Source organism: Ooceraea biroi, chromosome 13 (assembly GCF_003672135.1).
Source record: "Ooceraea biroi isolate clonal line C1 chromosome 13, Obir_v5.4, whole genome shotgun sequence".
Lineage (NCBI taxonomy): Eukaryota > Metazoa > Arthropoda > Insecta > Hymenoptera > Formicidae > Ooceraea > Ooceraea biroi.
In genome coordinates, this window is record NC_039518.1 from 4,725,402 (window position 1) to 4,740,475 (window position 15,074).

At 47.4% G+C, this 15,074-nt stretch overlaps 2 protein-coding genes across 2 annotated transcripts; one reads left to right on the top strand and one right to left on the bottom strand.

Annotated features, from left to right (window-relative positions):
• Positions 1 to 632: 632 nt before the first annotated feature.
• LOC105274441 (neutrophil collagenase-like) lies at positions 633 to 1,947 on the bottom strand. The gene is made up of 2 exons (XM_011330989.2): positions 1,441 to 1,947; positions 633 to 1,388 (listed from the first exon to the last, which is right to left on the bottom strand). Exons 1-2 carry the CDS (start codon positions 1,945 to 1,947, stop codon positions 633 to 635), a joined length of 1,263 nt encoding a protein of 420 aa, XP_011329291.2.
• A 7,118-nt stretch (positions 1,948 to 9,065) lies between these two features.
• On the top strand, positions 9,066 to 14,303 carry LOC105279648. The gene is made up of 2 exons (XM_026974518.1): positions 9,066 to 12,770; positions 13,686 to 14,303. The coding sequence occupies exons 1-2, from the start codon at positions 9,066 to 9,068 to the stop codon at positions 14,301 to 14,303; spliced, it is 4,323 nt and encodes a 1,440-aa protein (XP_026830319.1).
• The last annotated feature ends 771 nt before the right edge of the window (positions 14,304 to 15,074 follow it).

Below are 15,074 nucleotides of genomic sequence, written 5' to 3' on the forward strand. Positions count from 1 at the left end.
CCAGGCGTATGGTCGGCTGGCCGTTGATGCTGGCGAAGCGTATCGTCAGGTCGTCCATTCGCATGGGTGGATGTGCGTTGACGTGCTCGCCGTTAGCCCGCGCGAGGTAGTCGCAGACGATGGCTCTACTGTCCACCAGTCCTTTCCACATCTCGGCGTTCAGCAGTATCTTCTTGCCGGTAGTGTCCCCCATCGCGACGTGCAGGGTCGCCGTGTCCAAGGTCGGAGGGACGCCTATGCCGATCTCCAGATACTTGTAGCCGGTTCTGATGAGGTTGTATCTGCGGCTGAGCAGCCGCATGCGCCGTACGTCGACGTTGGACATCGCGGCGAGGTCTCCCCACCTAAGATATGAGATTCTGGTTAGATATAAAAAACGATTGATAAAAAGATCGTGGAGACTCATTGACGCAACTTACTCGCGACGTCGTCTCTTCATGGAGCTCCCGTTCGCCTCTGACCTAGGAGCGGCGTTATCCATCTGCTCTAGCGGTGCCTTGATTTGATACATCGCGCGGTGACTTCTCTCAGATTAAGGACGCTTGATTGGCGTATTCCCAAGCGAGACGCTGATTATATACCCTTCTTTTCCCCTTTAAAGGCGCTTGACTTAGATGGGAATGCGCGCGTGACTAATCAAACGCGACGCTGGAACGAGCGAGTCGAGCAAGCAGATCCCACAATTTCCGTAGGATATCCTCCCTAGGACACGTCACGCCGATCGCGTCGAGATTGAACTCCCCGGACCTCGTTACGGTCTCGGTGAACTCGTTGTACGCGAAGAAGCGATCCCGATGAACGAAGTAGAGGTGTCCATCGGTGTAGCGGTAGGCCGTGCGCACCGACGACGGTATACCCGGGAAAACGGTCTGCAGCGTGTGGTACCCGCGAGCCATCATGATACATTCGTCCATTTCCAGTACAGCGTAATCGTTGTATATGACGTAGGTACGACCCGTGTGCGAGTTCAGCGCGGCGTTGATCACCGCGTTGGGCGGAAGCCCGAGATCCGTGATACGTCGCGGCCACGACGCGCGTAACTCGAGGGTGGGATAAGATACCATGTACACCCAGCCATCGGCGAACAACACCAGGTCCCCCTTGACCGTCTGATACGCCGCCGACAGGCGCGTGACGGTCTTTGGCAGGAACCTCACGTAATCCCTCAGGAAGAACGGCCTGTCGACGATCTTCCCACCCAGGCCGATCGACCACGCGTACTGCCCTTGCGTGATGAACAAGCGCTTTCCTAGCACGAGCAGGGTGTCGATGTCGCGCCAGGTGCACGGATCGGGAGGTTCCGGCAATGCCGTCGTCGTCGTAGTCGCCGGCGTCGTAGTCTTTTGTACGACCGTAGGCTCGGCAGGTACCACGGTCGACGGCTCGTCCTTCGCGGCGCCGTAGATTCCGCACGGCGAGAACGTCCTCCATACCGAGCACCACCGGCCAGTCCACGGCGGGTGAGTGCGCGTACATGAGCGAGTTCTTGTCCGTGGTGTGCGACAGCCCCAACGAGTGACCGATCTCGCGAACGAGCGTTCGCAGCAGATGATGCGAATTCTGCGGATTGGGGGTCAGCGCGATGTGCCACGCCTCGCGGTGGTCTATATGCACCTCCGACACGTCGTCCCGGGCCCCTGTGGGTAACGTCGCGTGAGCGAGCACCTTGCCCGATCCATCGGGACAAACGGCGCCGCCGTACCTACGGTCCAGCATCGTGTGCCTACCCTCGCGGAACGCTATGATGATGTCCGGCTTGTTCGTGTCGCGCGAGAACGTCAGCAACGAGTTCGCGGCCCTGATAGCGAAGGCGGTCTCCGCTGTTCGCAGGGTAGTCCGATCCGCGAGTTGGAAGTTCCACGTGAGATTCAGCCTCGGCCACCGCAACGGCGCGACGCCGAGCCGGTGACTCGGCGCGTCGCTCACCCCGCAGCGTGGTTTAGCCATATAACGAAGCGTCACGTTGTTCAGCGTACCGTCGACCGAAAGGTGGTAGTGTGACGTCCCGCGAAAATTCGGCTATCATTTTTCCTCACAAATAGAACTTTAATGCGCCGAGTCACACGCGCGACGTCTCTCGCCATCAGCAATACGCCATTTTGTCGGCCTGACTCCCACCCTGATCGCCAAGACAGTCATCCCAATCCGCAGAAGGGGAGGACCCGAAGGCCTCACCACCAACCGGCCGTACCGGGGAAGGAGGAAAACTCACGCTCCACCACCAAACGGCAGGCCGCCGAATCGAGGGACCTCAGTGCAGCACTACTTCCCGTCATTCTTAACTACGACTCCGGACGAGTCAGTTCCCTCCGAGTCTCGAACCTCTGCTTCTAATTCGAATTCGAACTTAGTCTAATTCTATATCTTGCCACTTTAAACTTAGTTTATTTTTATCGTCTCATCTGAACTTAGTTTATTTCTATATCGTCCTATTCAAACTTAGTTTATTTCAATATCGTCTTATTTAGTTTTAGTTTATTTCTAGAAGTTATTCTACATTGTAATTGTAAACCTTTTATTATTAGAATATACCTTTTGTGTGTTAACTCAGCGTCTTATTAACGCATACCTTTCAACCAACCGATCCCTACGCGTAAACTAAACCATAAGTGTAATCGTACCTAGTGCAATCCCGACGAACCAACGCACAGTGTGGATAACTCTAGTGACGTTCCTTCTCCGACACGTTCTACGATCTCGACAGTGCGGTCCTCGCACGTGGACATTGTTAAACGTGATCCCTTACATAAGTGAACTGCCAGTGCGGTCCACGCACGCCAGTCTCGCTTACCCTCTGATACCCTCAATCCTATCAACAGCACTAGCGATTAAAGTAATTATCGAGAATTTCCGATCACTGGAACTAGATGCCGAAAACGAGACGATGAGGAAAGAAGCACCGTGCGCGACGCCTGCTTCAAAACCTTTCCAAGTTTCTTTACGAAACACCAAGCGCCGATATTTCCTCATATTACGGTGTCAAACCTTGCTATATCGATCCTAAATACGAAGAACTATTTCAGACACGTGTACCGTCCGAAAGCATACAGCCGCGTTGCGATAATAATAATAATCCCGCTGTAGCGCGACCCGTAAAACCACGAGTGATTAGTAATTCCGCGTGCACCTACCGAGTGAGTATAATTAGGAACGTAAATAAGAGCAAAGGAGAAGAGGACACGTGGTCGACGAGGTTAACCCCGATCTCGCACAAAGTACGATATCCACTGTGCCAAGACATCCCCGAGGACGACCCTCGACGAAACCATTACAATAGACTGGCGCAAGAAAGCAAGGTGCAGAGCCGGATCCAGAACAATCAGGAGCATTCTAGTAAGTAAAATTACTGTCGCAGCATGATTTCATTCCTACTAGAATTATATATATATTTGTCGTTTTAATACCAAAATATTATTTTTGTTATTCTTTTTACTCCATTTTAGTATTAGAATATTATTAACCGATCATTACAAAGTGAGAAGAATCATAATTGACCTATCGTCGCAATCATCTTAACGAATTGTTAATGGAATTGTTTACCTAATTGAAAGGAGAAAGCTAGAGTTAATTACCTATCGTCACAATCAATTTAGTGGATTGTTAATAGAATTGTTTGTCGAAATCCATAAGCGAAAGGGACCATAGGAGAACATCGTGCAATGTGCCGTGGAATTATACGACAAAACGGTTCCACTCAGCTCGTGAACCCAGTTGTCGAATATCAACGTCGAACTGCAGTTGTCTCGTGCATGAAATACACCGCGTATTTGCTTGATTTCAGTCGAATCCTAATTTGCGAAAGGTGCCTCAATAATTTCAGCGAAATCCCTTATCCTGAGGGACAATATTTCACGCGTATTTCGAAACACGACTTGTACGTCGGATTTAACCGTCACGTCCCTACGTGTGAATTGTGTCGCACGAATCTCGCAACATACGCCCCGTTTTACACTTGCGACAATTGCTCGGACAACTATCTCGAACTCATTGAACAACTACGGGATACCGGTGAGAGCATTTACGAACTACCTGACCCAACTGTGATTTGTTTTTAAGGTGATTATGTAATATGTAATTATGTAACCCATGTGGGTAGGGCCTCACCCTCGACCGACCAGTAGACGCGTCTTCCTCGCGAATAACCTTGATCGCGGGTATTCCCGGGTAGAGTTTCGCGACTCCGCGACCCGTAATAGCGATCGTGTCCCATCTACGGCCAGACTTGCCCTCTCGTGGCACTGACCCGGCGTGACGTAACAGTACTTTGGTTGACGATAAGTGTCAATGGTAAGTTATAATATTAACAATATGTTGATAGTTTATACTGTAATTCTAGAGATTAATTCATAAATGTGTTGAATAAGCAAAAATAAAATTTTTAAGGTTATTGGACATCTCAGGATGTCACAACAGTATACCTTTTGCTAGGATATAGAATTAAAAGCCTGTCCAGCATCGGGGGGCATCTGAAATTGGGAAACAAAACCACTCTTTCTCAAAAATAGCTGTGACATCGTCAATTGCCTGTCATTGACTTAACTGTTCTGAGTATAAAATTTTGAAAGGTAAAGGTAAAGAGAAAAATCTATAAGAATGTAAGCGCAGTGGACATGTAAAAAGACGCATTTTATTCGCATTAATAATAGCATTTACAACATCACAAAAAGAGGTGTGGCAGTGGTATTACACAGAATAGTAAATGTTTACAAAAGGCTTTTCTTCATTACATCATGATTAATATCGATCGTATTTGTATCTGGAGGCACTCGTAGGAGAAATTCGGTGGAAATGCTGGTTCTGATTTCACTTAAATGCCACTGTAAAAGTTAATAATTTCATTGCGAGTGCAAAAGCCACATTCAGCGTGGTCTACATAACTGATAACATCTCAAGTCTGAAATAAGCTGGAGAACTGATCTCGTCAGAGTTGGTTGATCCTGGAATTGTTCGTTACAAGCATTAAATTAATATAATATTTAATTTTTATTATATTTTATATATATATTTTTTTATCCATACCATAGATTTGTCAAAGTTTTCCAACAAAATTGCTCTTTGCATATCATCCACGCCTTGACAAGTTGTCAAGACTGTTGGCAGAAAATAGCCAAAAAACCATCCTATATTCACAGATGCTAAACTGTGAATAGCCGCGGCTATCTCATCTGCTAACAAGTTGTGAGACCTATGTAATTTAAATACGAACGTAAATGACATATTATTGATATAAATTCTTTATCGATAAATTATATTATAGTACTCACTGTTGAAATAAGACCGTAAACAGTGCCATCAAAAACCTTTCTAGAAGGTGGACCTTGAATACGGCTCGTTGATAAAGTCTCCATTTTATATTTAACTACTCGAGGCTTTGCAAGCTCTGACGAAATATATTGACGTCCGATTGAAGCAGAGCTTGGCCAAACGCTTCTAAAATTGCTACTAATTCTTCTTTATGTTCAACAGGCTAATGTCACGTTCACCGCTACCGCAGAATTAAAAATTTCCTTTAACAATAACAATCTCCAGCGTTAGACTATATATAGTAATAATTGCGAGCGCTAGATCATAAGGAAAAACACTTGAACAAATCCTAACACCATTGGCCAAGTATTTGCACTAGTTCGAAAATAGACTAATCAGAAGCTGTTACATATCACTAACATTATTGGACAAAACTTGGTAATTGGGCAAGTTCTTAGAGTAAGGTTTGGACAAGTTACTAAAATCCTAGTTCGGAACTAGACCAATCAGACGACGCTAGTTATAACTAACGTCACCAGCTCTAGTTCCTAGTTACAACTCGGAACGCCACCCGACGGAACTAGACAACACAAATCTCCGACTATATACTCGGAACATCCGCTGTGATCGCTCTCTTGTGCAGCAGCCGTCGTCGAGGTAACACCTCCAAACCTTCCTCGCATCCCTCCGGGGTCTAGTGTTAGATTTTATTTTCATTACTAACCTCAAAGTTTTAAGCGCGAATCAACCCACAACCAAGTTCCATTTATTCAAACATTATTGTATCGACTGTGACGTCCCCGTCAAATTTTCGAACTTTATAGTATAAATAAATCATCCACCAATTTGGTCACCTTTAATTACTATATTGTCACAGGTAATACACATAAATGGTAAGATATGCATCGTAATATTATCAATACACTTTACAATAAATAACGTTAAGCATATGTTGCGTAATAGCGTAATAGCGAAGAGAGAAGGAATAAGAATCAGAGTGGAAGGGGCACCGACTGTGACGTCAGCCCCCCTCCACACTCAGGCCATGCAGGAGCAATGCTCCGCTGATTCAGGCACTTGTGTTCGGGACGCGGTACCGTCAACTTCTATTCCTAACTTTCTCCATCCCTCCGGGGTCTTATTGAGTTGAATTTCAATTTCTAGTTAAGATTTAGTTTAGTTTACACGTATCTTTAGCAGACCACAATTATAACCATTGTAATAATAGCGTTTATAATTTTTGTATTCATCATAACTGTTTGAATTACCAATTATACTTATTTTTAATTATAATTTTGTGATTATTTACGAGAACCTAGAACCCCTCGATTTATTATTACACAAGTCAGTAGTGCGCGATATAAATATAACTATTCGAGTGAGTATCGGAACGAGCCACCCGAAGATTGCATCAGGCGAACGAGCTGTTTGCTGACAACCGGAGAATCCTGGGGTCTAACCGGACAACCAGTGGCTGAGAAAGGTAGGTGAATGATTTTATTATTAACAATAATTATTATTGAAAATTAATTAACAATTTCATTACCAGTATTTACGAAAGTGAACGAATAAACTTAATAACATCCATTAACGAACAATATTATTATTGATTATATTTAGTTATGAAAGTCAAGTAAAGAATTTTAATGTTCATAAAATTATTTTATGAAGGTAAATTATTTTGATAGCATTGATTACAGATTTAAAGTTAAGTTGATAAATCATTTTGATTTAAATTATGTTAAGGAAGTTAAATATTTAAAATAAAGAGTAAATAATAGTTAGTTCAATTTGGTAAAATTATAAAATAGTTTTATTCGACACGAATATTTCGTAGTGACTATTTTGGTTCAACGTTGGAAAGCTAACAGAAAATTGGTACCTGCGTAAGGGTTCGACCCTTTTTCTTCAAGGGTCGTGGAGGTTTACGAGTTGGAAAGCTTATGACCTCCGGTGGGTCTGAAAAGTCTCGGGTATCAAAAGGGTCACTTTCACCATGAGTTTCCTTTTTTTCACTTTTACAGTTTAAAAGTAACAAGATTGAGAAGTCGAAAAGCGAAAATATTCAAACACATATATTTTGTGGATCGAATAGAATAAAAACGATTTTAAAAGATTGTTGCTTACTACATTGTATTGACATTTACAAATTAGAATGATGATGATAAGTTATGGATTATATTAGAATACGACCTTTAACCCAACTATTGAGCGATATTTATTGCCGGGAAGTTTACGCTTACCGCGATATTTTGAATCGTAATTATTTGTATGCTCTTTGCATAGTTAATAGTGGAGAACACGAGATTTATTATTTCATTTATAATCATTTATTGAGCATTCGCACCTTTCTTTGCAATATTATCTGTGGAAATTGCAATTGTGCACTTAGCGTCACTCGATCAGCTCACGAATGTTACGAGTGTAGCAGGACTCCTTTACCGCTATCTGCTGACGAATCCCAGTCAGGTCAAATCGTGCAGCCGGATCGTACGGTGGGCACATCGGTAATAATTCCCCAATGAATCCATTCGAACAAAGTTCGATTGTAAATACCCTCCGTTACGAGTCTTGGTGTTTGCAGGAATATTATTTTGAATTGAAAGAAAATAGAACTATTTCTTGCAGCGATTGTATTGCATCGGATACCGTATTAAACTTCACAGATTTTAATTTTGTTAGCCGACATTGTATATTGTTAAACCCAAATTGCGCCCCTCCATACCTTGAATGCGCCGGGTGTTCCAAATTGTTGGGTTTTTATAAGAAAATTCGCGAAGGATCGTGTGACATATGTTCAGATACATTAACACATTTCTTGCTCGGGCGCACTACTAACGAGCTTCGTAATATAATAACTAGTCGTAATTACACCATAATCGCAATTTCACTGCACCGCCACACCGAATTCCCGATTTCGCGTGACCAACCAGAAAGACAATCCTAGGTCGTGGGGTATCCATCGGGCGTAAAAATCCGATAATAACGGCCAGCCCCTGCCATATCCGTTATTTCCTCAAGAGAAAAACGAGACGGGCGGGACGTAACACGACCACTATCATTACTATTATTTGTAACTAATAATTAAGCGTTTATAGATATCGCTACATTTATCGTAGATTCTTTTATATGTTTCACAACGTATGTGTTTGAGGATGAGCGGAATGAATATAGTTTTGAAGAGAATTTTAGTAAAATCCTAATTTCTCACGAAATAATCTTAGTCCTTCGCAAGGACTCAGTACATCCGGTATTTGTCTGAGCAGGGGAAAATATTTTTCTCTAATGTTCGGCAAACATCGGTCGAAGCGGCTCGCGTTGCCATATATGGGCATGTCGAATCGTCGTTCGAGCAACTCGGGCGAATAACAAGATAGTTTGGAAGACCAAATGAAGAAAATACTGCGGCAAAAACCGAGTTAGTTGTCTCACGATTCTAGTCGAAGAAAGTCTTCTTCTCTAGCTCGTAATTTTCGCTTTGTTCGGTTCACCTCACGAGTGCCGTGTAACCGAGTCTCGTTCGAACGACCATTCGACGCCTGGTTTTACTAAATCGGGTTCTCTGCGTTAACCACTATTAAACTGAGACGACAAATACAGATTCAATTTCACTGAAGCGCAACCTTTACTTTCTTTGGTGTGTTGTGTCTAATCCTGCCGTCAAATCCTTATCGACGACTTCCGAGTCTCGTGTGCACGATTCTCGCGCTCAGCGCTAGGCGTCGTCAGTGAATCTCGAACATAAAATTTTGGTCCTTCGAGCCGGATCGAGATTCGTGCGTGATTGACGGCAAGGTGCGACATCAGTGAACGGTGGAAACATGAGTGCTGAAGAACTCCTCGATCAGCAGCTTCAGATGAAGCACAGCATCTCTCGAGCTCTCGAGAATTTTAAGAAGACTGGCAGGAAAAATCTGACCCCTGCCAAGATTCGGTCGCGAATGACGTCGCTCAAAGAGAACTGGAACCAGCTGAGAAAGGGGCACGCTTCCCTGTCAAAAAGGGCCAGTGCGGAGATGAGAAGCCACCATGATTACTTCAACGGAGATGTCCTTGACGAAGCCGAGGACGCCTTCCAAACAGCGATGGACTACATGACGGAATGCTTGGAGGAACTGGAGCCGCCTGTGAGTCCTGCCAACTCCACCGAGATATCGTTCACCCGAGCTAATCCGTCGGCGTTCTCGCTTTCCCACCTGCCTCCGATAAAACTGCCACCCTTCGACGGGAAGTTCGAGGAGTGGGAGCAGTTTCGCGATCGCTTTCAGTCGCTTATCTCGGAAAATAAAGAATTGTCGAATTTTTCGCGAATGCATTTTCTCGCCTCATGCCTGAAGGGCCGCGCGCTGGAGAGTATCGCAGACTTATCGATAACCGGCGATAACTTCGATATAGCATGGAAAACGCTCACATCGCGATTCGAGAGTAAACGTCGTATCTTAAATGTACATTTGTCAGCAATTCTCAATCTTACGTCGCTCACTCGCGAATCGTCGTCTGAACTCCATTCGTTACGCGACAGAGTTCGCGTTGCCGTGTCCGCCTTGAGACATATCGACCGTACCCCGGAAGACTTGTGGAACGATGTCCTCGTGCACAGTGTAGTGCAAAGGCTTGATTCAGTCACGAGAAAGGCGTGGAACGTCAAGACGAGCGACAGCGACGAGCCTCCGCACTTTGACGATCTAGATAGATTCTTGCTTGCTCGAGCCCGCGCGCTCGAGGATTGTTCGTCGGCGAAGGCAAGCTCAAAATCGACGGCGGGGCAAAAGATTACCGTGTCAACCGCGTCTAAGACCGCTCCGGCAACCTGCCCGCTCTGCAAGGCACGACATTTCATGAGCGCTTGCCCGACGTTTACGGCCGGGAGTCCGATCCAACGTCGCGAGCTCGTCAAGCATCATAAAAGATGCTACAATTGCCTCAGTCAGAGTCACGCAGTCGGAGAGTGTCAAAGTAAATATTCTTGTCGCACGTGTCAGCAACGGCACCACTCACTCTTACACGATTCATCGGACTCTCGCGCTGATACGTCCGCCGCGGCTAGCGTCGCGAACGCGTCCCCGACGCCTCCGCCGCATCAGCCCGTGGCTTCCGACACAACCATTCAATCTCTTTGCTCTTCTACACCTAAAGCTCGGTCACAAGTGCTCCTTGCCACGGCCTGGGTGACGGTGGGGGCTTCGTCTGGACGATCTTTCGCCGTTCGAGCGCTGCTCGACCAGGGCTCCGAGATGATGACGTTCATCTCGGAGTGTCTAGTGCAAAATCTGCGCGCGAAGCGCATCACCATGCCCGTAGCCGTGTCCGCTATCGGGGGTGTGCTCGCTGGAAACTTTAATAAAGCCGTTGTGATTTCGGTGTCGCCGCGCAAGTCGACCGCTCCGTCCCTTTCCGCGCCCGCAGTTATCATGCCTCAACTCACTTCGTACGCGCCGCGGAAGGTCATCGATTTGCATTCTCTCTCTCATCTCGCAAACTTATCGTGGGCTGATCCCGATCCCGGCAGTGCCGAACCGATTGACGTAATCATAGGCGCGGATCTCTACGGAAGCGTAATACTCGACGGGATACGGAGGGGCGGTCAGGGCGACCCCATCGCACAAAACTCTATATTCGGTTGGCTGATCTCGGGTCCGGTGGGCCTCACTGCATCGTCAAATGCATCCTCTGCTTGTTTAGCAACCGATGCTCACCCCGCTGTCTCCGTGCACCACATATCGGTGTCTCCGTCGCTTGATGCCGAACTACGGCGATTCTGGGAGGTTGAAGAAGTCCCGCGGAAGGCGCTTCTCACTCCCGAGGAAATTAGGTGCGAAAACCACTTTATTCACACGCATTCGCGCACTCCGGGGGGTCGCTACATCGTGAGACTTCCGTTTAAGACGGAACTCCCGATTAATATCGGGGCAACTCGATTCATCGCGGAAAAACAAGCCGAGTCCCTTTCGCGCCGATTTCACGCAAATCCCGTACTTTTCAAGGAATACGCCGAATTTCTTAACGAATACGAGAGTCTCGGGCACATGAGGCGGGTCCCCTTAGGAGAGCCGACGGACCATTGCGTATACATCCCGCATCATCCGGTGTTACGTGAATCGAGTGCTACAAGTCGACTTAGAGTCGTATTTAATGCGTCAAGTCGTTCGTCCAACGGAACCAGCCTTAATGACCATCTGCTACCCGGACCCAAATTACAATCGGAATTCGCGTCGGTCATTTTGAAGTGGCGCTCATTCCGATACGTGTATACCGCGGACATCGCGAAAATGTTCCGGCAAATTCTCGTTGATCCATTGGACACGCAGTATCAACACATTTTGTGGAAACCGAACGTTAACGAGGCTCCTATCGATTTCGAGCTCCTGACGGTGACGTACGGGATGGCATGCTCCCCGTATGAGGCACTCCGCGTAATTAAACAAGTAGCTTCCGACGAGGGGCACCGGTTCCCGTGCGCAAGGGCAATCCTCTTAGAAAACAGCTACGTGGACGACGTTTGTTTTGGCTATCATAGAGTATCGGAACTGCGTAAGATTCGGGACGAATTAACGGAGTTGCTTCGACGCGGAGGGTTCGAGCTCCGGAAATGGGCGAGTAATTCGGCCGAGCTCCTCTCGGACATAGATCCACAAAACCACGGGCTCGCGTGCACCAAACAACTGGCTCCGGATGAAAACCTTAAGATTCTGGGGATCGGATGGAATCCACGCCTGGACGTTTTTCAGGTCTCCGTGTCCATAGATGAGAAGATTCCGTCCACCAAGCGGACGGTATTGTCGGCAATCTCGCGCATTTATGACCCACTCGGGTGGGTCGTTCCCGCGACAATCGCCGCGAAAATCTTTATGCAGCAGCTGTGGCAAGCCAAAGTCGAGTGGGACGAGGAGATTCCGGCCTCGCTTGTCAGTAGATGGAAAGCCATCTATTCTCGGTTGCCACAGTTGAACCAAGTGCGGCTCTCGCGTTGGACGTCCGTCGAATCGGAATTCGAGAGCGCCGAGCTCCACGGATTCTCGGACGCCTCTAACTCCGCGTACGCAGCGGTCATTTACTTAAGAGTTGTATCGAGCTCGGGCGATGTTACGATTACGCTTCTCGCCGCGAAGTCACGCGTCGCTCCGGTAACTCCGCTTACCGTTCCTCGGTTGGAGCTCTCCGCGGCTGTACTGCTCTCTCGCCTCCTCGAGTTCGTTCGGGAGTCAATAAATTTTGAAATTTCGTCCTGCACGTGCTGGACGGACTCAACCATCGTTCTTGCCTGGCTGGACCGGCATCCGTCGCAATGGAAGACGTTCGTCGCGAACCGAGTAGCCGAGATCCGAAACCGAGCTCCGAATGCAGAGTGGCAATATGTGTCTACGCTCGATAATCCGGCGGATTGCGCCTCGCGAGGACTCATCAGTAACGAGCTGATTAGTCATCCGTTGTGGTGGCATGGTCCGCCGTGGCTGAGTCTATCAAAAGAAGCGTGGCCCCAATTAGAGAATTCTTTAACCGCCGATGCACCTCTCGAGGAAAAGACAGTTAGTCTTCACGTGGGGGAAAATCCTTCCTCGTTCGAAATCGCGCTAAGATTCTCATCGTGGCCGAAATTGCTTCGCATTACCGCATATATATTTCGGTTCATTGCCCGGTGTCGTAAACATAAACGGGACCGGCTTTGTCGAGGTGACGGAATTGCGCTCGCGTCGGCAGAATGTTCGGCGGCTCGCACGTTCTGGATTCGCCGGCTGCAAACAGTCTTATTCGCATCGGAGCTTTCACTCTTGCAATTAAATCGAGACCTTCCGACGAAGAGTGCGATATTATCGTTACGACCTTTTGTCGACAGTGACGGCATCATTCGCGTCGGCGGGCGGTTGACTCGCGCTCCGATTCCGTTCAACGCTCGGCACCCGATACTTCTCGCGTCGCATCCGCTCGTCAACTTAATCGTTGACAATGCGCATAAGCGGGGACTTCACTCCGGGCTGCAACTCACATTAAGTATTCTGAGACAAGAATTCTGGATCCTCCGTGCGCGAAGCGTCGCGCGATCCATTCTCTTTAAGTGCGTGGCGTGCACTCGCGAGCGTGCTGCAGTTCCATCGCAATTGATGGGAAGTCTCCCGGCGGTTCGTGTGTCTGCTCCGATTCGTTGCTTCCAACATTGTAGGCTTGACTACGCGGGGCCAATTCTAGTGAGATCGTCACCGGGGCGAGGATTCTCATCGCGAAAGGGTTACGTTGCCCTTTTCGTGTGCTTAGCCACACGAGCTATTCACGTGGAACTCGTCTCGGACTATTCCTCTGCAACATTTCTCAATGCGTTTACTCGCTTCTGTTCACGCCGCGGCTTGCCCAGCTCCGTGTATTCGGACAATGGAACAACGTTCGTCGGAGCGGACCGCGAACTCGCGGTCGCGTATCGAAATGCCATAAATAACGCCGACTTTCAGGGTCACGTCGCGAGCGATCGTGTTGAATGGCACTTCTTGCCGCCTTCCGCTCCGCATTTTGGCGGTATATGGGAGGCCGGAGTGAAGAGCGTCAAGCACCACCTGCGGAGGGTCGTCGGGAATCAAACCCTCACGTTCGAAGAACTCACCACGCTTTTGTATAACGTAGAGGCGTGTCTGAATTCGCGCCCGATAGCCCCGCTCTCAGATTCTTTCGACGAGGTCGAGTGCTTGACGCCCGGTCACTTCTTGATCGGTGCTCCCATCACGATTCATCCTGAACCGTCGCTACTCGCGCTAAATGAAGACCGTCTATCTCGCTGGCAACGTGTCCGGCAGTTAACCGAACGTTTTTGGAAACTGTGGGCGGCCGACTACGTGAACACGTTGCAACAACGACAGAAGTGGAGAAAATCAACGCCGTCGTTAAAACCCGGCCAAATGGTCCTTTTACGAAACCCTCTCCTCCCACCATGCAAATGGGAACTTGGCCGAGTGATTCGTTGTCACCCCGGGAAGGATGGGCTCGTTCGAGTGGTGACCGTCAAGACCGCCACATCGGAGTTCAAGCGACCCCTCGGCAAGCTTTGTCTTTTGCCGGTTGAGTGCGAAGCCTGAACGCAGGCAGTTATCAATTTTCTCAAGTTTTGCTTTTCTTTTTTTTCTCTTTTCTCTTTCAACTAGCTCCAGTGGGAGGAGTCGTTCCGACGTGTCCCACGGCGGGCGGAACGCGTTATTTCGCGCTATTCTTTTGTTAAATTTCTTTGCGCTATTCTTTTGTTAATTTTCTTTGTGTTTTTTTTCTTCTATGTCCTTAGAGTTATTAAAACCTGTGCGACGCTACACTAAACTTTTCTTCAATCGTGCTCATACCGTCATCATTCCGTTTCGAAACATCGTTTCGAGGCGGGCGGTATGTTTGAGGATGAGCGGAATGAATATAGTTTTGAAGAGAATTTTAGTAAAATCCTAATTTCTCACGAAATAATCTCAGTCCTTCGCAAGGACTCAGTACATCCGGTATTTGTCTGAGCAGAGGAAAATATTTTTCTCTAATGTTCGGCAAACATCGGTCGAAGCGGCTCGCGTTGCCATATATGGGCATGTCGAATCATCGTTCGAGCAACTCGGGCGAATAACAAGATAGTTTGGAAGACAAAATGAAGAAAATACTGCGGCAAAAACCGAATCAGTTGTCTCACGATTCTAATCGAAGAAAGTCTTCTTCTCTAGCTCGTAATTTACTCTTTGTTCGGTTCACCTCACGAGTGCCGTGTAACCGAGTCTCGTTCGAACGACCATTCGACGCCTGGTTTTACTAAATCGGGTTCTCTGCGTTAACCACTATTAAACTGAGACGACAAATACAGATTCAATTTCACTGAATCG